General features: G+C 29.2%; 2 protein-coding genes across 5 annotated transcripts in view; one reads left to right on the top strand and one right to left on the bottom strand.

Annotated features, from left to right (window-relative positions):
- The first annotated feature begins 206 nt into the window (after positions 1–206).
- On the top strand, positions 207–9,968 carry LOC129910572 (N-acetylneuraminate 9-O-acetyltransferase). The gene is made up of 4 exons (XM_055987997.1): positions 207–468; positions 545–641; positions 3,769–4,524; positions 8,319–9,968. The coding sequence occupies exons 1-4, from the start codon at positions 336–338 to the stop codon at positions 9,730–9,732; spliced, it is 2,400 nt and encodes a 799-aa protein (XP_055843972.1). The 5' UTR covers positions 207–335; the 3' UTR covers positions 9,733–9,968.
- Positions 9,969–17,096: 7,128 nt separating this feature from the next.
- LOC129912063 (calmodulin-A-like) overlaps positions 17,097–27,514 on the bottom strand; it is a 235,590-nt gene continuing 225,172 nt past the window's right edge. For all 4 annotated transcript variants that reach the window (XM_055990168.1, XM_055990167.1, XM_055990166.1 and 1 more), the window contains one exon: positions 17,097–19,229. In XM_055990168.1, coding sequence (XP_055846143.1) covers positions 19,198–19,229 — 32 coding nt within the window. In that variant the 3' untranslated portion in view covers positions 17,097–19,197. The remainder of the gene's footprint in view (positions 19,230–27,514) is intronic.

Genomic DNA, 27,514 nt, shown 5'->3' on the forward strand with positions numbered 1-27,514 from the left:
CATCTACTCATAAGTAGTCTACCAACTCAAATGAAACAGGGCGAATAAGATGAGATATCCTCCAATGACAAAATATACCTTCAAATCTCACCCCAAAGTCCCCGTGTAAACACAGTCACTCATCACACCCCTGGTACTCTCCAAAACCACACATCTCCACCAAAAATCAGCTGTTTTTTAAACGTCAAAAAAAATCTAATCTATAAACAACCAAAAAAAATTTCTTTTCGTTTTCATTCCACAAAAAAATCGTAAAAAATAAAAACTATTTTCCTAAAGAAAATAATGCAATTTATATTAAAATAAACTAATCATAATATTAAGTTAAAAAAAAAATGACTTCCGAAGTCAATCAATCAAAAGCTGAACATTTTATTCAACAATTGAACGCTGCGAATGCTAAAAAAGTTGCCCTTCTTTTAGTTATCGGCTTTGTTGCTTATCATGGAATTCTAAATTATCGATATGGTAAGAACAAATTACAAAGTCATAAATTTCTGTTTCATTTACAAAATTTGTTAATCACAACTTATTTAATCTGTAGGAAGTGATTCGTGTAATTGGCTTCTCTCAAAAGGTCGCTTTAAAGGCGACAAAGAATGGCAACCATACGGCTGCATGATGCACAAATATTCCCAAACGTAAGAAATGATTCATAAGAATCTCCATAAATATAAGTGGAGTGTCGTAAAGCATAAAATTTTAAAAATCTCGGAATCCAGGGAAAGTCAATGATTCTTTATAACGAGTCCTGGGCTGCATTATTAAAAGTTAAAAAAAATGAAATGTTGCTGCTCTCGATTACAATTTTTAAAAACCGTTTATTGAAAAATAAGTACAGCTTAGTCATTTCGTATGAAAAGTTTTGAGTTTCTGAAAAAAAACCCATTTTTATGCTATGATTTTGCTATTCCAATTTGCATTCATATAATATTTGAACATGCTTCTATTAGATCCACTGACTTATGTTGGCATGCTTGAATGACTTAACTCGTCATTAGGGATTGATAAGTTGTGTTATTTTCATATCTTCTCAGTTAACCGCATGTTTAAAAAACACCCAAAAACGGTAAAAAGCCAAAATAAACCCCTTTTTATTGATATGATTTACTATGTTAGCCTTGAGATAGAAACAAGAAATTCTCAGTAAACTTATCTCTAATCTTAAACTATAAATTTCGGTTTGTTATTCATATTTCTTCTTTGTCTAACGCCAAAAACACTAAAAAAGCAATATCAAAATAAAACCCTATTTAAAGCTATGATTTCACTATGTTTCCATGGGATAGAAACATGAAATTTCCATTGTATTTAGTTCATATTCTTAGCTATACAATGTCTTGAAATTTTTGTTTTTATATTCACATATTTTTTAAGTTTACAACCAAAACGCCAAAAACTTTTAAAATGCAAAAAGTATCAAGTTCTTGATGAATTCTTGGATATTAATTAATTTTATTTATAAAAACAAACATTCTGCAATAGTAAAAACTTTTTTAATTGCTTTTTTTATTTAAAAACCTCTCTTTAAGCAATTTTCTTCATGACCTGAAAAGAAGCTAAACATTTATTTTTTAAATTTTCTAACGGTTATATTTTAAATTCGAGTTCAACACATCAAAAACATTTTGAAAAGTATAGTATGGTTTCCGCAACAATAAAATAAGTATAATTTTGTTAACTCGTGTTATAGTTCTGCATTTAGGACTGCATTAACAGCACCCAAAAGCTTATATTGTCCCTTTTTGTTCCCTCACCACCCCTAATCATTAAACCAGCAGTCCTTTGAGACCCAAAGTCAAATGTGTAATAGTTCTCCTTTTAAAAATTTAACTTTAAACTAATATAAATAAAGAAAAAAAGAGGTTGTCTGTAAAGCCGGTTTACGGACGATGATTTTACGTGATAACGTCGTAAGAAAACAGGTTGTGTGCGTTTATTTATTTCAAACAATCATAATTTACAAGAGAAAGCTAAAAAAAAACTACATTTTTTCTTTTTTCATTATATTAATTTTTTTATTTTAAAAGCTTACAAAAAAATTATACCATTAAGAAGCCAAATATTTCTTTTAAATAATAAAATCATTATTTAATTTTTACAATGAGCAAAAAGTATTAAAATAAATTATTAAAAACAATCATTTCCTTTGAAAAAAGTGGAAAAATCATTTCCATCACCCAAAAATTAATTTTTTTTGATATAACAACCTATAATAAATTTTATACCACCTGAAAGCTTATTGCTTCAGCTCAAAATATATATATAATGATCATGTCTATTAGACATCTACAAAAAGAGCTAGAATTTTTTGAAATCGATCAATTTTGATCAAAAAAAGCAAAAAAACATATAATTTTATGTTCTCACGCTATTGAATCAATTTTTTTTTTTACAAAATTTTATATTATGTGAAAGCTCATTATTTTTCAAATGACGTTTCAATCTTTTTTCTGAAATGCCTAGAAAAAAAGTTAGAATTTTTTAAAGCCAAAAATGTCGGAATTCCAAACTGTGATAACGGTACTTCCCACACTGCACTGGTGGCTGTTCATGATCAACAGATCTCCACAGGTGTTATCAGGTATTTCGCAAGTTTTTTAATTTAACATTGTTTAGCTTTTTATATCAAATGAAAGGTAATATCATTAGGATGCTCAATAAAGTTAAATCAAATTTGTATTCGCTCTGGATCAAAAGATATAATCTGTTAAAAAATAGAACTTTATTTTACCGTTATCTCAAAATTGTGCTTTCGAAATTGATTGAAATTTTGCACAAATATAGTCCTGTCTATTATCTATCTACAATATAAATTTCATTTATTTATCTGTTGAAGAAAAAAAAGATAAAAACAAAAAACGGTTAAAACAGGTCAAAAAACTTGGGACAAAAAACCCGTTATTCGGTCAAAAACCATTTTGAAATACCAATTTTTTGCACATGTATGCGCACATTCATAGACATGTTCTATAAGCTTGAGATTTTTTGAATGCTACAAAAAATTTAAAAAAATAAAAACTCACCCAAAAATACCCCAAAATTTTTTTTTCAAAAATCCGTATCAGACCCCTAACTTTTTTTTTATTATCTTTTGAATGACGTTTTTCAAATTGTCAAAAAAAAAAAAAATTCCCCTACCTATAATCACTACTTTGTCAAAGGTCTACTTCATATTTTAGTTTTAGAAAACCATTAATAGCTTGGTTTCGAAATTTTTTAGAATTTTTTCAATACCATTGTCAGTCTTGCAATCAATTTATCTATTGATAAAAAAAAAATTCAACTGTTTACATTTTCGCGTTTAGATAATAGCCAATTTTTTGAAACTTTGTTTTACCCCTATTTACCCTATTAAAAGATGGAATTTTTTAAAATCCTTCAAATGTATTTAACTTTAGGTTATTATCTTTCAAATAAGCTATAGAAGATTTTTGTATCTATAATAGTTTATTTTTAATTGAAATTTTTGCAGCACTGCGAAAGTGCGAGAGTGGAACGGGAGAAAATGGCGTCACTTTTTTGTGGTGGCTGCCATGGTTCATCGATTTATAAGACGTTATCACGTCAAAAATCAGAAAAATAATAATTATATATTAAAAATATTAAAAATAAGGAGCGGACAAAAAAATTTTTTTTACTATTAAAAACACAATTTATAAAGATTCCTTGACTTTCCCTTGATACCGAGGTATACATTTTACGACACTCCACTAAAAGAGAAACAAACAGAATACAAATTTATGTGTGTATTTAATTGCTTTACAGAGATACCAGACGCTGTTTTCGTTATCTAGCTTTTTGGGGTAATAAAAATCAATTTGTTTTTATTGGCGATTCCCGCGTTCGAATGCTTTATCACACATTCATCAACCATCTTCATCCAAATGACGATGACAATGGTTCATCATTATTCGCCGATCAAAGGTCTGATACATCTTTTGAAGACCCAAAGTTAAAAATGAAAGCAATCTATATTAACGCTGATGAAATGCAAAACAGTCTTTTACAATTGTTGGCTAAATTTGAAGCTGATACACCTTCCCCGTCGGTAGTTATTGCCGGCTTTACACATCAAGGCTTTTTGGGGGGAAATGTTACTACCGAATTGCTCAAAGCTTATAATTTCAACCTGACCAAGCTTGTGGTTCCTTTTGACAAATTGGTTGCGAAAAAATCTAAAGTTCTTTGGAAACTCCAAGATAGAGTCAATGAAGAGAAGCTTGTAGACGCTTGGAAGGCAGTCCAAAATGAAGACATTGATCAGTTTAATCGAGTTGCCCGTGAGGTCTTTCGATATTCATCGGCCAATGTGTGGGAATCCTCTTCCCACATTGCTAATGGGCTGCTGGACAATGCTGCAGATGGATATCAATTGAGTCCTCTTGGACTGCGTCATGATATTCAAATAATTTTGAATATGTACTGCAACGATTACATGAACTACAATGATGGGACCTGCTGTAGCAGTGCGGAACCCTATACTGTTATTCAAATCATCTCCTATGCTGTCTTTGGAGTTTGGTAAGTTGCATTAAATCGGCACGAGTATGATAACTTAGGCGATAAAAATTGACGGTTTTTTTGTAGAGGTGTTCAATACAATCATTTTTACTTGCGATATAGCTACTATATGAGACGTTCAGAATAATAAAAAGTCAAGTCCATTTGAAATTTGTGCATTATTTTGAACTTTGAGAAGATTTTTCTCTGGAACTGAAGGAATTTTTGAAATAAATGTTTCACAGATCAATAGCTCTATATATCCAGAATTCAGTTTTTAAGACCTAAAAACATGCAACCTTTAAAGAAGTGGATTTGAACGCCTCATATCCAGTCATGCATTCATAAAAAAAGTTGAGATAGCAATCAAAGATGAAATTGCGATTCTAGAGAATGCGGTCTGGAAAGTCAGTCTGTCAGTCTGCCTGTCATATGCCAATTTTGGAAAAGTTTAATTTACTCAAAGGTTTTCTCCCAAACGATGTGCTTAGTTTCAAAGATGTTTTTTTTAAACAAAAGCACTTATATTGCCTTTATAAGGTCTGTTTAATGAATCTTATCCGCACAGAAAAAAAAAACAGAAAAGATCCGAAAAGTAAAAGTTTTTGTGTTTCATGAAAAAAAAACTCTCCCTAACTTGTTCTACAATCTGTCATTTTATGTTTCATGAAGTTTTTCAGCACAGAAAAGTTCAAGTTTTTCTGCTCCTGCTTTTGGGGTAGAGCAAGTGAGTGAAAAGTGCCAATTGTCAGCTGTTTGATTGATTGCGAAAAAATAAGATTTTTAGTAGCGAATTTCTTAAGAAATTTTGCTGTTGTTTAGTTGATTTTTCATTTGAAGAACAAATTTTATGTTTATTTTTTTATTTTTTTTTTTTTATTTTCAAATACATTTACCAAATTTGTACAAAAAGTCTTAAAAATTGTAGTACTTAAAAATCTAAGAGCAAGTACGTGCGACCCAGTCGTGCATTTTTTCTTAAGTTTTTTAATTTTATTATTTAATTTTATTTTACTAACATTTAAATAAAAATTACTTAAAATATTAAGTAACGGCAACACTTACAAATATCGTCACCTGAATGCAAGTACCAACTAACTCGATTTTTATCGTTGTGGGGATTCTTCTTCGATGAATCGATTTGCTTGAACTGCAATAAGCATTATAAATAATGTTCCGGACCTAGTGTTGATATAGTATTGTTTTTTTAGTTTTTTTTTTCAGGAAAAACCTTTTCAAAAGCCAGGGGTCAAATTACGGCATACGTTCGTTAACGTATGGTTGCTATGTGTCCCTATCTTTTTCTACTAAATAAATAGAGACACAAATAGTAAAAACGTTAACGAATGATCGTAATCGTATGCTGTAATTCGACCCCTGAATTGTACACATAATTCTAATTTTTAAATAAATTTATTTCAATAAATTGTTTTCGAACTAATCGATTTCAAAGTCAAAATTTGTGAAAAAAAAAAACATATTGGATTTCAATACGAAATTGATCGATGAAGTAAACTGGCTCAATTAATTTCTTATCAAACACTGAAAACAATATGCTCCTATGCCTTCTAGTATTTGAGAAAATTGGAAAATAAGAAACTACTTTTTTTTTGTATAGTTTTCATTTTGTTGTGTTTAACTGTTTTTTCCCAAATTTTGACTTTGAAATCGATTGGTTCGATAATAATAATTATTATTAATTATAATTAATTGAAATAACTTGATATACAAATCTTATAACTTTAAACGAGCTAAAATTGTTTATATATATATATATATATATATAAATATATATAAAATTGGGATCTCGGAAACGGCTCTAACGATTTCGATGAAATTTTCAGGGTTTGTTCATCTAAGCGAGTAAAAAGTTTTGGAAGTATTTTTGGAAAAATCCGCCCACTGCCACGCCCACTTTTTGAACATATAAGTTTTTTCGGGAACGGCTCTAACGATTTCCATGAAATTTTCAGAGTTTGTTTATCTAAGTGAGTAAAAAGTTTTGGAAGTTTTTTTTGAAAAATCCGCCCACTGACACGCCCACTTTTTTTAAAATATATGTTTTTTCGGAAACGGCTATAACGATTTCGATGAAATTTTCAGGGTTTGATCGTCTAAGAAAGTAAAAAGTTTTGGAAATTTTTTGTTGGAAAAATCCACCCACTGCCACGCCCACTTTTTTAACATATAAGTTTCTTTCGGAAACGGCTCTCACGATTTCGATGACATTTTCAGGGTTTGTTTATCTAAGCGAGTAAAAAGTTTTGGAAGTATTTTTGGAAAAATCCGCCCACTGCCACGCCCACTTTTTTAACATAGAATTTTTTTTTTGGTAACAACTTTAAAGATTTTGATGAAATTTTGAGGGTTTGGTCCTCTCTTATATTAGTTTTTTTCAGTTGCTTGTTTTTTGTTCTGAAAAACCCTGTTTTGTTGAATTCAAATTGTAATATTTTGCGATATCTAACTGCAACTTAGAAAACTTTTATACTTTTTTGAAAACTACAATAACTGGGCAACTTTTTAAAATAATAAACCATTCTCACATTTTTTATAAAACTTGAAACTGTTAGTTAATTTGCACCGAAATGGCATATCGAATAAAAAATATTTTGATTAATTAATTGTTCCTAATTACTTGGCAAATGTTTTCGTAAAAGAATTAAAAAAAAAAAAATATATCAATAATGGGCGCAGGAAGCAAAATACTGTTGCAAAGTAGGGATTTTTCGAAATTTCACAAGAATTGCCTTAAATCGAAAACCGTAAGGATTTGGGATGAACAAGGTTCCAAATTCTGAGAGCCCTTAAGTTCCCCAATCAGCATATTTCGTTTGATCCATTACTTTTGGGACACCCTGTATAAGTAAATATAGAAAGCAGTAAAGCATCCACTGATACAGAATAAAACAGAGACAGGGATAAAAATAGTATTTCTTCATACTAAGCTTTGCCGACAAGGCTAAACTTGATAAAAAGATTAACTTTATATTCACCATCCCAAACTTTCTGACACGTAAATTAAAATTTGAACAAAAAAGGATCTCATTGCTATAAGCATTTTCGATAATGCAGATTCCTGTAACCCTTCTATTCATTGCTGATCGTATATTCAAACTTAAATAAACTGGATTATAAAGTGGGAATGTGATGTTTTGTAACCCGTGAAAAAACTGGTCATTGCAAACTTAACTGGTAGAACAGAATGATGTAGCTGTGGCTGTGTCTTGGTGCCAGAATACGTAGCTGTGGATGTGGCAAGGAAATTCGCTGTGGTACAAGTCGAGTCGACTTTTACTTCAAGCTACAAGCGCAATGACTTTTGACTTTTCTAATGTGGTTGCTCAGTTCAAATAATTTTTTTTTGTCAACGGGTTTGACATTTTAGTGCGCCACATATTCTGTTCATATTTTCTAGATTTTGAGCGATTTTATTTTTCATCTTGTACAACGGCGTTTTTCTTTGCCACAAGCGAATTTTCATTCTGTTCAACCAGTAAACCCACTCCAAAAAATTGCTGTTTACATTTCACTGAATGTTATAACAATTTAGGATACCGAGCAAAGCTCGGTCACCCAGGTACTTAAATTTAAATGTACAATTCTAGCTTTTGAAAAAGGTATCTCTGATATTTGTAAGTGTCGCCGTTGTTTTTTAATAAATCGTCTAAACGGGGGGAGATAGACCCCTCACATAGTAAAAAATAATTGTATTGAAGCCCTCTACAAAACCGTTATCAATTCTTGTCGTCTAACTTATCATACTTTTCCCATTAAATCTCCTTATCGCAACTGATTCCTTATGTTTCTTCTAGTTTTTCACTGGTTCTGGCGATGTACGCTCGACGTTGGATAATGCATCTGCGTGGCCAAACACTCTATATGCCACTAAGTCAAGTGAACGGTAACTCATCCTCAGTATCACTGCCTGCTGATTATTCCACGCCGATCGTTGCATTGGCTACCCTTGGCATAATTCTCGCTTATTTCTATCTTTGTGATCGTACCAACTTCTTCATGAAGGAGAACAAGTACTACTCGGAGTTTAGTTTTTGGATACCAGTTGGCTATGTGGTTGCTTTGGGTTTATTCTTCACTGAAGATTCACGATTCACCAAAGTCCTTAATCGTGACCAAACAGACGAACTCAAAGGATGGATACTTTGTGTGGTTCTAATCTATTACATGACTGGAGCTCATCGAGTTCTGCCAATTCACATGAACATACGAGTCCTTATCAGTGCCTATTTGTTTCTGACTGGTTACAGTCAATACACTTATATGTGGCACACTGGAAAATCAGGCCTAGTGCGGTTCTTCCAAGTGATGTTCCGCATGAATTTCTTGACAATTGTCCTTTGTTTTTGTATGAATCGTCCGTATCAGTTCTATTACTTCGTCCCGCTGCTTTCCTTCTGGGTTTGCATAATTTATTTCTTACTTTCATTACCACCTCGCATCACTTCTCAGAGTGTGGACAGTAATGCATTGCATTATCTCTATTTGGTTGGCAAATTTGTTGGTTGTCTGAGTGTCATTACTGTACTTTTCCTTTCAGAGGTCTTCTTTGAAAGAATATTTGTAACACGGCCATGGAAGGCATTGTTTGTGACCACAGATGATGATATCCATGATTGGTGGTATCAGTGGAAGATCGATAGGTATACAGTGACCTTTGGAATGATCTTTGCCGCATGCTTCCACATCGCACAGAAATATAGCATTTTTGATGATAATAATCATGGAAATCTCTTTGCCCGACGAACTTCCATCACAGTCACTCTATTGGCAATAATTGGTGTTGGATTCTATGAAACATTTAGTTTCCTATGCCGCAATGAACAGAATTGTGAAGAAATACACTCGTATATTGTGTTCATCCCGATTGTGGGTTATATCATTTTGAGAAATATATCGGGTATCTTACGGACAAGATATTCGACATTTTTCGCTTGGTTTGGACGAATTTCATTAGAATTGTTCATATGTCAATATCATATTTGGTTGGCAGCTGATAGACATGGAGTTTTGGTACTTCTACCAGGATTTCCAACTCTAAATATGATTATAACTAGTTTTATATTTGTTTGTGCTTCGCATGAAGTGCATCGGATTACACAAATATTACTGCCATATGCTGTTCCAAGTGATTGGAAGCTAGTGACTCGAAATTTTATTTTATTCTTTATTGTATTAATACCAATTGGACGGTATGATGGAATGTTTTGAGAATAGATATTTAAGATTAGAATGATACAAAAAAATAATAGGACTCGATGAGGCTTAAGAGGTTAGATAATAAGAAGCACAAATAAAATACATGGCACGTTAATAATATCTGCAATACACAGCTAAACGATAAAAAATAATAAGTAATTTCTTTCAAAGGAATGGATTTTTTTTATTTAAGCTAAGTTTAAGGCTGTACTTATAATTTATTCACGAAATAAAGATTAACATATAGATACAAGAATGTTTTTGGGAATTTAATTTAAAAAAAAGAGACTTAACGTGAGTGTATCATTGTGGAAGAAAAGAATCGTATCGATATCAAAAGTACATCCATTAAATGTATACCAATAAAAAGCAAGCAACGCAACAACAAAGCTTACTCAGTCCTGTTTTGAATGCAAAGTCCCGGAAAATTGTATTCGGAAGAAGAGCTTATCAAAAAGCTTCGGGAAATTTTGCTTTCTTTCCCTGTTTCGTCATTATTATATCATAGAGGGAACAAAATTAAAAAAGAAAAAGAACCTTCTCCTCCTCCCGAACATAATTCCCTGGAGCCTGGAAGTTTTCATTCAGAATAAGGCTGATTGAGAATTACGGATTTTTTAAACAAAAAATAAGGTAAGGTTAGCTACGGAAAAATTGTATATAACAATCACAAAAAACATTACCTTTGTACATATATGTATCTCAATAAATACTTGGATATTAATAAAACGTTTATATAAAAGAGTAGCGGTGATGTGTCAATCTCGAAGATTTGAAAAATAGAAGGCAAATAAATAGGCTTTTTTTTAGACTAATCACTCTGCTATTTTGGATGCTCAGTCTTGAGTTGAACTGAATAGATCTTTAAAATTATTGATAACTTCAGTTTGTAATTGGCTGTATCATACCTTTTGTTTGTTAACAATACCACATTTTTATTAAAAGCTGCAGAGTTAAAGAAAGCAAATCTTGAAAATTTAATCCTCACTTTAGTTATAAACAATGAAAAGGCAAATTTTCAAAAAAGCCGTAAAAATGCCTATTCTGATACCTTTTTAAATTAATCTTAAATGTGCAATTTCCTAATCAGGAAGTTTTTATTCCTTTGTAGATTATTGAATAAAGATTTTAAATTCACACTTGAGTTTTCAATCAGCCCCATCTTGAGTTTCACGTGAACAAGATTCCACTCGGAAAAATTCAATTTCACTTTTCCCCTATTGTCACATTCGGCTTTCGGGCGAAAAGCTGTTCACGTTTGGACATTTTTCTTTGTTTTCAACTTTTTTTTTCAGGTTATTTGGTAGGTTTTCAAAAGTTCTTATCTCACTTAAATTTTGGTGCCGAATAAGAAACTAGTTTAGCGGAAAATGCTTTTGAAATTCCGGGTGGAAAACATTCCACGTAAAACTCTCGACTCGACGAGGCTGAATGAGTAATTCGTTCCTTACTAAAATAACCTTACTAAAAATAATAATCATTTTACCAGAAAATTAATATATTTTTTTTTGTTGAAAATTTTGGTTTCGTGATGTTTCCAATAATTATTGGGTTATTCTTATTATGCACAAAAATACATAACTAAAGTGATTATTTAATTAATTTTTTTAATAACTTTCAGTAGTTTTTTTTTTGATGCAAAATTGTGGAGCAACGGTTGTCCGCAGAAAAAAATATTTTGGGACAAACCAAAACTGTGATAAATTCCTGATAGGTTGTAAAAATTTTTCGAATCAGACGTAGTTTGGCAAAGATGAGGCCAGTTAAGGGAAAAGAGAGCTTAAATCATAAAAACCGTCATAACTCGAAAACGGGACAAAAACGAGAAAATTGCCTATTAAGTTTTTCGATTTAAAATGACCTCAGGAATCCATGGTTTTCATAATGTATACATAATGTATAATCTTTTTTTCACTGAAATACTGTTTATCGAAAATCAATGAAAAAATAACACATTAGTTTTATTTCTTTAATTTTTTGGGCTATTGTAGTTTATCTTCACCAAACAATTTAAATTGGAATGTGATGCCGTGCCGTGAATGTGATCGCCCTGCACTAGTTTAAGGTATGTTTATGTTCAGTAACCAGAAAATCCTTAGATGGCTTTAAGATTTATATGACAGTTGACCAATCAGAGTCTTTATAGTCGAAGAATTAGCGACAAAAATCCAACGACATAAAACGCACGATCAAATAATGCTTCTTTTATTCATACTTTATTTTATTATTAAACATAATAGCTGATTATATAAAAATAATTTTAATAATTTTTTATTATTTTTTTCTTCGTTATCATAATCAGCTATGTTATTTATTATCAAATATTATTATAAGTTAAAAAAATACAAAAAAAAAATTTGATCTTGAATTAACTATTTAAGTTTTTCTCTAGAAAAAAAGGTTACTCATACACCACAGTGATCCACATTAAAAGTTGAAAATTCTTCTTCTATCTAAAAATTTTGTTGTGTCAAATGAAAGAGGATACAATAAACTGTTTGAAATGCTAAGACTCTTCAACTAATAACTTGCAACAAGACCAAACTGCAGTTCTGTTTTCAAAGCAATCGTTGGAAGTTGGTGATGAAAAATCAGAAATGATATATCGACCAGATTTATCGTATTGCCTCAGTTTTTGTTGTTGTTCTTTTATTCTTACAATTCCTGCATTTTCAATTGCGATTTTCAAATGACTTTTAAATAATAGTTTCATGAACTAGAATCATATACCAAAAAATAAAACACAACATTTTATCTAACTTTATAATTCCCATTATAAAGATAATTTTATTCATTTTTTTTTATTTATGTATGTCAAGGAATTTCATGTAATAAGTAAATTTGCAACACTTCTGCAGTATATACACTTATATAATTTTGTTTTTTTTTTTTATTCATTTATTATATATATTTATATCCATGCATTGTTTTTTGTTTTGTTTTAAGAATAACATAATTAGATCTATACAACGAATATAATAATTTATGTTTAAGTAGATTAGATATAATATTTGATTACAGCGGTTATATAACAATAAATACATTTTCTATAGCACTTTTTGTTTTTTTCTTTGTTTGTTTAACACTTTTCATAAATATATTTTCAGTATAATAATTTCAGCATAATTTTTGTTTTTTTTTTGTTAGCATTTATAAAAAAAATTGTTTTAACTTTGAAATGATTTTTTTTTGTAAATACGTATTTTTTATTGAACTTCTTACTGGAATACAGTTTTTTTTTTGTTTTATTGATTATATTTTCTTTTTGTTGGTTTTGTCAATCATCAATTTATTTAGAGGGTGCTCCATGGAAAATAACAATTTTTGATTTTTTTTTTTTTTTGAATAGGACCTTCTTTTTGAACAAATATTTTAGAATTAACATTGACGGGGAAAAATCCAATTTTCTTTATACCTATTGGATTTGAATGAAAAACTGATTTATTTTTTTTCACATTCTCAAATGAATGCATAATTTAAGATAAAATAATTGTATCCGAACCACCCTTTTTCAATTATTTTTTTTTGTTTAATATTTTTGCTTTTTAATTTTAAAAATATTGATTGTGATTTTTATTTTGGGATTTGTAAAAATATTTTATAAACATACTTTTGTTTTGTAATTCACTATTAGTGTGTGTGTGTAAGTGTGCGTTGGATATTAGTCCAACAATTTAAATAATTCAAATATAGGAATAAAAAATATACCAAAATATATGTATATTATGTAGGTATAAATATTTAGTTTTTTTTTTGTTGGTGGAATTTATACTTTATAAAAAATAACTACATTTGTTTGGTAAATAATTAAAATATATTTATTGAATATATATATATATATATATATATATATATATATTATGCAATTAATTTGCATCATAAAAATAGTGGTAGTTTTAAATATTATGAAAATAAATTTAGAATATATCATTTAAAAAAAATATGTGTTTGGAATTATATTTTTTATTATTTTTTTTAGAAACGTGTCATTGAATAAAAATATATTAAATTAGTAATATTTACAGAAAATATCTTAGTTAAAAATAAAATTTATTTTATTTTATTATAAATATTGATTCCAGGAAAAAAATAAAATTTATAAAAGAGAAATATTTTTGGGAAGACTAATAAATAATAAAAAAAATATATATTTTGTATGTGTTTTTGTACAGTGAAATAAAATTGTATTGTAATTTTTTTTATTATTAAATATATTTTTTGTGTGTAGAATTGAAGAAGAACAAATATTCAATACGTCTTAAATTTAAATTAAAAATAGAAATAATTACCCTGTTTTAGTACTTTTAGGTTTATTTTTAAGTACTTTGAAAATTGGTTTTGACTATAGTTATAATTCGTTTGGAATGTTAATTTTTGTTTTTTTTTTCATTTTATTTTAACTTTTATTTTGTTTTCAATTATTTTGATTAAACGACTGATTAATTCGTTACATTGATTTTTATTTTTATTTGAAATTCACAATTATTTTTTTTTTGTTTTTGTTTTGTAAAGATAATTTTATATATATTTATGTACCTGTTAACGTTTTTTTTTTGTTTTTTCTTTTGACTATTTTTTGATTTTATTTATTTTTTTTTTTTTTTATTATTTTGTAACGATTTGTAAGCATAATTCTATTAATAGCATTCGGTATGTTTGGACAGCTTAGAACTATTGAATGTAAATGTTGTGTTTTTTATTTAATTTAATTGTTAATGTTAATGTATTTATCTATGGATAAAATATACATTATGATTTTTGTTAACTTACATTTAATTTTACAACAAAGTTTTTTTTTATATATTTATGTATGTATTTGCTAAAAAGTCTTTTCTGCATAAGATTATTTAAAATAACTTAATAACATATATATTTCATTATAAATAAATATACTTAAATAAAAAATAAAACGAAAATAATTAAAACAAACGTAATAATTGGTGCTAGTTGGCAAGTTATTTAACCACAAGTCAGAAGTTGGAAACAAAATAAAATAATTATTTAAAGAAACTGAGGGTCTTTGAGCACCGCATGCAATTTAATGCTGGTGTATGGGCCAATACAACATCCACCCAAAATGGCTCACTTTCATTTGCTGAAGTTCATGTGCTAATAATACAGAACATCTTAACAGAGGTAAAACGGCATGGCTATTTTAATTGCCAAATGGGGTGAACATGTAAAGGAAATGCATGTAAACTTGATCAATACGAATGCCGTTATGAAAGTATTCGATGTTTCGCAACATCTCGCTCAACACATGTCATCATGTGATCAACTTTCGACTTCCTATAATTTGTAAATGACTTCTTGTCTCGACTCGAACTCTTTTCCTCAAACTCTTGTTTCCTACGTTACAAAAAGATATTTATGGGTTTAAATTTTATTAGGACTCGAATCGTAAACAAGAAAATCGAAAAAAATAATAAGTATATAGATTAATTTCGATTTGAAACTTATTTTAAAACTAAACTTGGTAGTTAGAAATATAGTGAGAAAATATAAACATTTATAAAAAATTTAAGAGCTTTAACAATGTACCAACCTACTTCTTGAACTAAAATTTCAAACAAAACGCAAATGAAACAATTATTTGAAATTTGAATAAAATTTAATAAGCATTCAATAATTTAAATAATTTTTTAAAAGTACTTATAAATACGTGGAATGCATAAAATATCCCAAATTAAAAACACTTGGTTTTAATATTTTCATTTCAAAGTATAGGCAATTTGCCTCAGTTTTTACATAAATTTTAATATAAACCAACATTCCAATGTTAAAAATATTTCTTTCAAACCAATATAATTCTAATATCATTAAAATAAATATGTTATAATAAATAAATAAAATCGATAAAAAATGTTGTTGTTAGCAATATTTGTTATGTTTATAAAGTCAACCACTACATACAAAACACATTTATACATTTATTTTTATTAAACTACTTTTGATTTGTTTTCATATTTTCCTTTGTCATGAATAACGAAAAGATTTGGAAATAATCTGTTACACAACTACTTCACTCTTTTTTTTAAACACTGAAATACATATCTTTATGTATATTTGAAATATTGAAGATCAAAATCAACTTTACTTCACTACATATAGTTATCAAAGTCGGTGACGCATCATTAAAGGATGGAAAATGTATAGAAAAAAAACTTCTTTTCAGAACCATATAGAAACAAAGTTCCTTCCAACAGATGCTATGTGCTCACTGCTCACTTAATATAACTTGGTATTTCTATGAAATACTTAAAAATGAAAACATCATCACAACGTACATACACACATACACAGTTAGGTATACTCGGACCAAGTCCGAAAACTGCATGTCAATGAGTTGAAATTAAAGCTATCACGAACCTGTCGTACGACTGGTCTAAGAAGAAACATAAGACCATATCCTGGCCAGCTGCAATGCACTAATAAATCAAATATTAAAACACCTGAGATGCTATCAGGCCGATGAAAGTCCTGGAATCAACCCTAATACTAAATTTCTATAAAGGAATCAAGTTGGATGCAGCGAGCTATGGTTTGAGCTGCTAACTCACTTAGCTCAAAAGGTAGGTAGCATTGGCAAACTGTTATTATTATTATATTTCCAAGCATTTTGAAAAATGCATACATTTCAATTGATTGCAAAACTTTGATATCTAAACCATATTCATCAAAAACAAGGCCTAACTTTTTGCGGCTTCGAAATTCAGAATTCTGTAAGTTGTAGTAAAAACTACATAAAGTAAATATAAATGCTTTCAAGGAGTTTGAAACTATGGAATACACTTGCTTCGAATTGATGTCGTAAAAGCCTTTTGCTTTTCATAACTCTCACGAGAGAACTGGTATGTATTTCGAATTTAAACAGTGGAACCACTGAGAGAAAAATACAATTTGAAAACTTTGTTTTAATTTCATTCGTATGTTAATTAGATCGTAACGCAACACCAATTTCTTGGAAAAAATCTTGGACATATTACATATCGTCGGTCTCATAAGAAAACCTCGTAACTCCACTTTTTTCAAAAACGACTTTTGAATGACATTCTTTAGAAAATATGTCAGCGGAGCAACCCAGAAAATTTGGGGTCATTCCGAAAACTCTAAATAGACTTAAATTCAAATTTTGCACATCGCGTTTCTTCCCAACTACTCTGTTATTTGTTTACTCTTTCGTCTCTCCTGTAAAATTTTGATTTTGGGAGTTACGAGGTTTTCTCATGAGACCGACGATATTTCAAAATTGAATGAAAGGACTAATTTTTTGAAGAGAATTTTTTTTATATACGAAGGATTTTAACTTGCATAATATGACTCTTCAAAAGCCTCTAAACACGCAATTTTCTGAACTGGAAACAGCTTCGTAAGTCTTTTATGGAAGTCAAATCATTATTTGAGATATTACACTGGTCAACAAAACTTAACTTATTTTTGCCAAAAGGACAAACAAATATAATTTTCAGAAATATTCTATTAGCCTCCGTTTTTGAAATACTACCGTTATTACGAAAAAACTTTTTTAAATAGAAATGTTTTAAAAACGGAGGCTAGTAAAATATTGCTGAGTTCGGATTCGAGTTCAGACCCCCTTTAACCAATTTTTTGCCCAAAATATAGGATCAAAAATGTTTCTCATAAGGGGATTAATTTGGAGTTTGAATTATAGGTAAGTACGTGTAATTTAAGTTAATTTTTTTGAATACATTGCAAAAAAGGACATTATTTTAAACCAATAGCAGCTCAGACCCTAAATAACTATATAAACATTTTTTAATTAAAAAAAACCTGGGTGGAGGAATAACGGCATACGATTAAGATCATACGTTAACGTATTGACGCTATGTGTCTCTGTAATTTTCTACTGATTAAATTGAAACATCAATAGTCAAAATCAAAACCTTAACATATGAAATATGATCGTAATTGTACCCCGTAATTACCTGGCAGTCTTAGACTGAAAGCTAATTAGAACTGCAGTTGAATGTGTGCTAAAAACGTGAGTGAAATACAATTATGCACACAGATACGTCAAACCTCTCCGAAATTCACAATAAAGATTGTTATAATAATTAAATGTAATTTTACTAAGTTTTTTTTTCATATTATTCTTACATTAACACATTCATTCTTTTATTATGTATGTTTTTGTTATAACAATTAAAATACATAACAACGTGCATAATTTATATAGATTCATTTTTGTTTTTATATTTAACTTAAGCTTCCATCAATTTGTTATATAAACGTTGTCTAAAAATTTGGATCTTTCAATAAAAATTTTACTTTAATTTACTTGAGTACATAAATTACGAGTATAATAATATACATCAATTTTTATTCTACACTGATAATTTTAATTTTTACTTAGCCGTTTTTTCTTCAACTTTATTTAAGATGTTAGTGATGGTAGTATATGTCAAACCAATATGTTTGATGATTCCTTTTTTTACGCGCAGTTGATAAATTGTCTATTATGTATTTGTAAATGTTTGTATTTTAAGCAGAATGATTAATATCTATTATTTTTTATACTATTTTCCTAATATGTTTGTATGTTTTCTATTATGTAAGAATGTTATGTAAGTTAATTCAATTTTATTGCCTTTAATTTGTTTTTGATTTGAAATGTTTTTGAGTTTTGGGTAGAATATCTGAGTGCTATTTTTTTTTTTTTTGTTTAGGCGCTAAGTAAGCAATGGCTTATAAATTTTATATTTTTCTTTAAATACACAATATTTCTTAACTAACTTGTATGATTTCATTTCCGGTCTAGATTTCTTTTTTTTTGTATGTCTTCTTGACTTTGTTTTTCATTTTTCTTTTTTATTTAGTTCTGGCTCGCATCTTTTTACTTTATGTACAAAACATACATGCAGTACTTTGTATAGAGTAAATGTTTGTTTTGTTTTTTTTTTTTTTTGTAAGTAAGTTTTGGAAATTTCCTGGAAAGTTATTAAACTATTTTAATAAAGTTTTCTATTTGATTTATTTTATTATTCTTTTTTGGATGGACTTATGATTGTGGTCCATCTGTCTTTGTTTGTTGTTTTGTTTTTTTTTTTTAAGGATCGGGTTTTATAAGCACCTACTTATAAATAATCATCGAGGTTTTGTACGAAACAATTTTGCGTTTTCTTATATTATATAATGAATACAATATAATTTAACTGGTCCTGTGTTTTCGTTAGCAATTTTTATTTTGATTTCATAAATGTGAAAATACTCATTCGTTTTTTAATAAAATATTATTATTTTCCGACTTCGTTTTGTTGTTGATTTTGGATATTTGATTTCGTCATATGATTGTGTTTTAAATGATTTTTAAGATTTATAATTTTTTTTTCGTTTTGTATAAATATTTGCAAAGTAAAATACAAATAAAACACAAATCAAAGGACGAATACAAAAATATTATCTCTCAAGCAATTTCATTTATGATTTCTTTCTACCTCGACGATTACAAAGTTTGCACTAGTTTCGTTTAGTCAGGATCATCACGAATTCTGAAAGAAATAAAAACATAATTGTAATAATAATAAAAACACTATAACTATATTACAACTAAAAATGTACAAAAACGATTAATATTCATATCATGTCGTGAAATCGTATTTTTTTGAAGAAAAATATTTGTTCATCGAATATAAACATGTTCTCAATAATAGCAAAAACAAAAATTATTTGTAGGGACTAATGAGGCTGTGAGAAGCTGTCATCTTGAAAAAGGGTCGGTTTTATTAGAGATCTCATTTGTAGATAATTTGAACACAAAATTACAAAACGAAAATATGTAGACAGTCAAATTTATCTATACCAAATCAGCCATTATAACCAATTTTGTATAAAAATTTCTGTTGAAATTAGTGAAGTCATTTGAAAGAATCCTAAAGGTTCTATGACCAAATTATTGTTAAAAGGCTATGTGAAGTTGGAACCTACAAATGCTAATTTTTTTTTTTCAAACCTGCATGGTTCGATTGCCTAAAGTTAGCCCAGGATAGCCCCACCCGACAAACAATTTTGTTTCTATAAAGCTTTACAGATGTTACTATTGCTTCTGTAAAGCATTATAGAAGCAAAATTGATAGTAGGGCAGATAGCCAAATTAGTTTTTTTTTTCAGAGTAAAATTTGTCCTTTTTACACTTTTTATCAATTAACCATAGTAATTTGTTGTCAAAATTTTAGAACTAAGGTTGGGTTAGCGAAAAAAAGTGATGTAATTTGTTGTAATTACCAAGGTTAGTTGAGAAAAGTCTAAAAAGTTCTATTCGTGTATACTGAAAAAGAAATCACCTCACACACCATTTTATATTTGTTGTTAGTTTTGAAATTTTTTTTGGATAGATTTTACTAAACATGTAGCTTTTCTAGATGCTTACATGGCAAACCAAAAAAATCAACGATTTTTACACTTGAAAAAATATTTATAGTTTTTGGTTTATAAGGTGAAATGAAACAAATCAACTGAAGCTTCTTAACAATAATGTTGTATAGACTATATTCAATCAAGTAAGAATTCTAAGTCAAACAAATAACATTTGAGGTGCAATGCCCACACTAGTGGATTTACTTTTTCTAAATTATAAATTAAAAAGGTCACTGTGGTGTATGCGTACTATTTTTTTTATTTTTTTTGGTGAAATTCATCTATAATTTTTAAAATAAGTTAAATAGCGAAGAAAAAATTGGGCTGTCCTAAGGTAACTTTGAGCAAACGAACCACAGTGCGAAACTAATAATTTTTACACTGAATACAAAAATTTATTTTTTGTGATTTTGAGGTGAAAAAAAAAACATAATTCTGTTATAATAACCTTGGCTAATAGTACGACGTTGTATGCAGTACCATACTCGGAAAAATTTGTAATTAAAATCGTTAAAGTCGTTAAACGAGCTGAACCACAAAAGATGGAAGATATTTTAATTTCGATCTTGGAGATGAGTTTCATCAGTAGAGAGTGTGTCATTTTTGGAAAACTATTTTAGTGAAATGTTGATATCTTATCTCTAAGAAACTAAGAAAAGTTCATTTAACTTATATAACAGTCCTGTAAAATATCAGATCAATCTATATTTACTAATGGCTAAGTGGTGCAAACGGTTAAAATGCAATTTAAACTATAACGTAAGTGAATGGAAAATTGATTCCAAATAGAAAGCTACAAAGATAAATTTATATGTTGAAACAATTGTTACTTTTTTTTTTTTAACTTTTTGGCAATTGATGAAGACATGAGCTGATGAGCAATTGCTTTTTTTATTTTACGATCAACCTTCAGATCTCAGACCAATAAGACTGCCGGTCATTTATTTATTCTAAAATACTAGATCAACTCATTCACATCCATAAATGACACAACCCACAAGGTTTCTGTCCACATCTCAACATGCATATTGTGAAGAGAAATCGTGGATATAGTTTTTCACAACTTAGTAAGAACTATTGAAAATTCTCTCCAACAAACCAAAGGAGTACCATGGTTGCATTCGGTTTTGAAATCGTTAAATCGTGGTTGCATTGGAATGGTCAATAATATCCTCACATCGGCAATTTCAACGAGCTACTTTTATCACTAAAGGAAGAAGGTTTTAGTGTGATTGCCACACTGGTGATTTTGCGGAAAAAGTAAAAAAATCTAAGTTTTACATGTTATTTCTAAATTCCAGAACAAAATCTGAATCAAAATCAAAAAAGAATTAAGCCTGAACTACATCAAAACACAAAGTCAAAAAAGTACAAAAAAGTAAACACGATGTTTTTTATTCTTCCCCCTAGTAGCTTGTTTGTATATCTCCCTTTCATTTTAAAAAAGTATTCGATTCAAAAAGCTTGAACAAGACCAAGCTTTCAATTTTCACAAATTTTTAAAAACAAATACACTCAAACAATATTTTATATCCTTTCCGTAAGGTAGCTCTTCGATCACATAGTTCCTGTCATTTTGCGAAAAAAAAGCTCTTTTGACAAACAATTGAAATTTCAAATACAGTCGATTCCCTATAAGTCGAACTTCCTTTAGGTCAAATTTGCCTCTAACTCAAAATTTTTTACCGTTTTTAATGAAACCGACTGCAGCAAAAAGATTAAATAGATTCCTCTTAGTCGAATTTCCCTCCAACTCGAACCAATCTTAGTGTCCTGTGGCGATTCGACTAAGATGGAGTTGACTGTAATTTGTTTACTTTTTCAATTTTTTTTTATTTGAAATTTAAAACTTCAAAAACAAAAGAGCTTTTTTAACTTTTTTCCAATAGATGTCAGGTAAATATACATGATCGTGATTTTTATGTTTTGAACTTTTTTTTTACTTTTTTGTACTTTTTTGACTTTGTGTTTTGATGTAGTTCAGGCTTTACCAAAATCGGATTTTTAGTTTCCTTTTGATAGCTTAATGAAGGGAATAGTTGTTGAAAGTATAAAACTTACATTAAAGTTGTGTCAAGAATCTGGTTCAGGTTTAGGTTCATGGGTTTTAAGGATTTTTACTGCCTTATTAGCAGGGCCGTCTTTAACTTTCCTGGGGCCCTTGGGCACACAAGAATTTGGGGCCCTTTTGGAAAGTAAAATAAGTACAACGGTTGGCTTAAAAGCAATGGTTGGTGAAAAAGGGGTGCCAATATATCGTTCCATATTAGAGCTCTTGATACCCGAATACCCGAGTACTTGCCCGAGTACCCGGGTACCCGAGTTTTCAAAGCAGTTCTCCAGTCAAAGCGAAGAATCGTCATCAAAAAGAATTTTAACTTGGTTTCCTAGCAAAAATTAAAAGATGCAACATCCGCATCGTCTCCATTCCTCTGGGTGGCCGAAGTATGCCCACCGGAGAAGGGCCCTTGCCGTGTGCAAAGATACCTTTCATTATGTTTATTCAGATTTTTATAGATTTCCATAAAAATTTCCAAAATATTAAGTAAAAAAAAGCGGAGAAAATGAGATTTGAAAAAAGCTTTCCTTGATAAAATAAGCGAAAATTTGTTTTAAGTGGTTGCATTAAAATGTAAATATTTCCAGATATACGCTATACACTTTCCAGATTAAAGTCTTAAATAAAATCTGATAAGATTGTTGAGGGAATGAAAGCATAAAATTACCAACATTTTGGCGAGAAATTAGAAAAAGTTACAAAAAAGTTTTGACGTTTGAAAAAAATCAATATGGCTACCTTCAAACGCTTATAACGTAAGAACACCGCAAACCAATTTTAGTGTTTACACCGAAAAAAAAATTTGATAATAACAGCTATCAAATTAACATTTTTCAGTGACAAAAGTCGTCCAACAATTAAAATATCAATTTTGATATTATATCATATCACTTTGACGTTTTTTAATTTCAGGTGGGATAGTGAAAATTTCACTTTGACAATTAAAATATCATTTTGACATTTTTTTAAGTTTAAGTGGATAGTGAAAATTTCACTTTGACAATTAAAATATCAATGTTGACTAGATTTTACGTTTTAGTTTATTATAATAAAACCTATTTCTTTCCTTTTCTTTTTTATTATTTTTATTATTTTAAGAATTTTCTTTCTTTTTTCAAAACATTACTGAAAAGGAATATTCTTTACAAAATAGTGGTGATATTATTTTTTCTATTATAGGTGATATAATTGTTTTGTTATTTTCTCCCAAACTATGTGAAGTAAAATCTAAGTGCCGATAAAATTTTCTCAGTAAATTATACATTTTACTTCGAAAAAACACAAAGCGCCTTTAAATTAGTACACATTAAGAATTTTTTATTTAATATTTTTCAATAATTTGGAATGAGAAATTGATATGAAAAAAATGTTAATAAAATATCAAAAAAAATTTCCAAAATGTGACATTTAAATATCATCCTGATAATAAAAATGTTGTTTTAACATTTTAAATATCATAAAACACATTTTATAGAGCATTTTTGGCTGATATTTAAAAAATGCTAATTTGATATTTAAAAAATGTTAAATTGATATTGGTTTTTTTTTTCGGTGTACTGTCTTAAATTGTAGCTTAGAATATACCAATCATTTTTGGTTTTTGGTAAAAAAAAAAAATTTTCCACCCATCATAGATCCCATGGCCCTAATAGTCTTAAATCAAACACTACCAAATAAAACAAACAAATGGCTTTATTGTACCCGGGTACTCGGGTATTATAATACATGAAACTACCGGGTACCCGGGTACTCGAGTAATACTCGAAAATTCGGGTACCCGGGTATTTGTGAGGACGGGTACTATCCGGTCGAAATCAAGAGCTCTATTCCATATAAAGTACCTAGTGTCTTTATTATTGGCAGGGGGCGTCAATAATACGTGCATTGAGACATCAATCGTTGCCACTGCCAATAATAATCCTGTATCCGTTATAATTTTCAGTTTGAAGAATTGGAAAAAAGAGCTCAAAACGGATTGATAGATTTGTTAAAAACTTTGTAGAGACGATTTGTACGAATTTAACGGATCTCCAATATAAAGTTTTCGAGATATTGCAATTTTCTCAAAAACGGATAACAATTTTGCTTTGAAAAAAAAACATGTACTGCTGCAAATAAGCCGCACTTTTGAAATGAGAAAAATATTTGTTTGGACCGTTATTAACGGTACCTACTTGCCATAGAACCGATTTTTTAATGTAAACGACACAATCGATTTGAATGAAAATTTTGACATAAAAAGGTTTATACTGATATTAAAATTAAGAAAACTTAAAAAAAAATTATTTTTGGATTTAACAAAAAATTATTTTTTTTTGAAAAACAATTTTTTTAAAGTTAATGAATTTTATGTGTATCTGTCAATCTTTAAATACGAGAGCAATTCGCAATTCAAATTAAAAAATGTTTGGTGGTGCCAACCATTGTACCATGGCGTTTTCCATTGAACCAAAACATTGATGTACCGTCGACGAGCCGGCAATAGTTTTTTCTTAAACGTTTTCCAACGGAAAAAGTATTGATGTTTTTTTGTCGACGAATTGATTCTTTTTTCGTCTTTTAATACGAATCTACACATATTTTTACACAAGCGCTAAAAATTTGACAGTTTTATAAACTTTAAACGAAATTATTATTTAAGGAAAAAGATAATGGAAGAGAATTCGTTGTTTTTATTAATAAATAATCTTACCTACCTACAGTGGAAAAAAAAAGATATTTTTCTTGCTTTTTTTTACAAATATTTTTGTCTTATTTTTTGGAAAATTGAATTTGGGTTTGGTCGTTTGGATTTAAAATTTTGTCCGCATAAAACGCCACATAATTTGTTTTCATTTTGAAAACATATATTTTCCGTATAGGTGTAGAAAAAACTTTATTTGATTGTTTGGTTGCCATATAAAAACTATAACTTTTTTGGTAGATGGTCTACCCGACAAAAATGTTTTAAGAATAAATGTGTGAGAGAAATTTTCGTTCCTTCGGGGCCCCCTGAGAATGGGGGCCCTGGGCACGGGCCCCGTGTGCCCTTATGGTAAAGACGGCATTGCTTATTAGGAAGATCCGCAAAACTCATACAATTATTTTCCTAGAAAGCTATGTTATATAATTTAAATAAACATCACCAAAGGCTTAAGATCCCCCACTAATTGGAAATATAAAAATTTGTTTTTTTCGGCTTATACTATTATTTGTTTAAAATATATATATTACTTTGCATTGCCTATAGATAAAGCTATATCTACATCCGTATTATTAAGTTGAGTAAAATTAAAAAAAGATTGGTTTATCATTTGATCAGCCGTTTAAGTGCCAGTTGTACAAAAGTGGGTCAGCCTTGGTTCAGGAATTTAACCCGCCGATTTCGGCGGATTAGCTGCGGGTCAACTTCGGTTCAAGCATGAATGTGGCTATTTTTACATATTATGGACCTTGAACCAGTGTTAAAACTCATCTTTACTACAGATTTCACAAGATAAAAGTTGCTGATCCACGGATTAAATATTTGTACAACTGGCCCTAAGCTTTAAGATTTTAGAACAAAAGAACTGCAAGCATACATTTTTCTGTCACTATGTTTATTAACTTAATTTTTGTTTGTTATAGGGTAAGGTGGTATAAGAGTGCGCATTTTAGACAAAACACCAAATAAAACAATAACAAAAAGAATTTAACTACTTTTTTTATACAGGGTGTCCCAAAAGTAATGGATCAAACGAAGTATGCTGATATTCCAACTCAAGGTCTCTCAGAATTTGGTAACTTGTTCACCCCAAATCTTTACGGTTTTCGATTTAATGCAGTTTTTGTGAAATTTCGTTAAATTCCGACCTTGCAACAGTATTTTACTTTCTCCGCTCATAATTGATTTTTGCTTTTTACAATTCTTTCACAAAAACATTGCCTAATAATAAGGAATAAGTAATTAATCAAAATATTTTTTATTTCATTCGCCATTTTGCTGCAAATGAATTAACAGTTCCATGTTGTATGAAAACTCAATTTCTCACTTTTATTTCAGAGCAACACCCTGAACAAAAGTTTTATGGTGTGACCCTGGTTTATTATTTTGAAAATTTGCCATGTTATTGCAGATTTCAAAAATGTATAAAAGTTTCCAAAGATGAAATTAGAACGAAAGATATTACAATTTGAATGCAAAAAAACAGAGGTTTTCAGAGCAAAATAACAAACAAAAATCGAGGCTTTTATTCAAAAAGAAATAAACAAACAACAGTCGAGAAAATGTGTTTATTTTCCTTTGTTATTTTTCTTTGAAAGACCCTGTTTTGTTGCTTTTAAATTGTAATATCTTTAGTTCTTACTTCAACTTTAGAAACTTTTATACATTTTTGAAAACTGCAATAACACGGCAAGTTTTTAAAATAATAAACCTGTATCACACCATACAAATTTTTGTCAGGGTGTTGCTCTGAAATAAAAGTAAGAAATTGAGTTTTTTATAAATCATGGAACTCTTAATTAATTTGCAGCAAAATATCGAATGAAATAAAAAATATTTTGATTAATTATTTATTTCTTATTATAAGGCAATGTTTTATTAAAAGAATTGTAAAAAACAAAAATCAATTTTGAGCGGAGGAAGAAAAATACTGTTGCAAAGTCGGGATTTATAGAAATTTCACAAAAACTGCATTAAATCGAAAACCGTAAAGATTTAGGATAAACAAGTTACCAAATTCTGAGAGCCCTAAAGTTGGCCTATCAGCATACTTCGTTTGATCCATTACTTTTGGGACACCCTGTATATAGTTTTTAGTTTATAATCAAAGCAACGAAAAAAACTTAAAACTGGCAACATTAATTCAATAGTTATAAACAAAATACCAAATTAGGTCATTTGCGCACTCTTATACACACTATTGTGTAAGAGTGCGCACTGCGCAGCTTAGTTTGTAAGAGTGCGCAGCTGAGTACAGATGTAAGTTCGCACAAAAGTCGCAAATAAAACTGCCTATCTTTAAATTAACAGAGTATTTTTCAACCCATCACTCCTTGCATGAGGGACAATCAATTTAGTCTTCCATTAATGGTTCCGAGAAAATTTCAATATTTCCTAGTTACTTTCATTCGCTTGTTTTTTGTAAAACTTGTATTTGGTTTCTTTTTGGTTGGAATTGCTTTTTCTAGCTGCTGTTTGCTGGTATATGGACAAATGCCAGTTATTTTGAAGCCTTGGATAGCATTTACTGCTCTTATAACCCGCGCACTCTTATACATCATCATGGTGTGCACTCTTACACGTTCAGACATGTAATCGAAGAATATATAAGTATTTCACAATGCACTTTATTACCAATCTTAGGTAGGTACTTGTTCCTCAAATGTTTCTTTTTGTCG

The sequence above is a fragment of the Episyrphus balteatus genome, chromosome 2, assembly GCF_945859705.1.
Source record: "Episyrphus balteatus chromosome 2, idEpiBalt1.1, whole genome shotgun sequence".
Lineage (NCBI taxonomy): Eukaryota > Metazoa > Arthropoda > Insecta > Diptera > Syrphidae > Episyrphus > Episyrphus balteatus.

Excerpts from the sequence above, each read along its gene's own strand:
- LOC129910572 (XM_055987997.1), top strand. The coding sequence starts at position 336 with ATGACTTCCGAAGTCAATCAATCAAAAGCTGAACATTTTATTCAACAA. Across the intron at positions 469-544 it reads AATTCTAAATTATCGATATG|GAAGTGATTCGTGTAATTGG; the intron begins GTAAGAACAAAT and ends TTTAATCTGTAG. Across the intron at positions 642-3,768 it reads ATGCACAAATATTCCCAAAC|AGATACCAGACGCTGTTTTC; the intron begins GTAAGAAATGAT and ends ATTGCTTTACAG.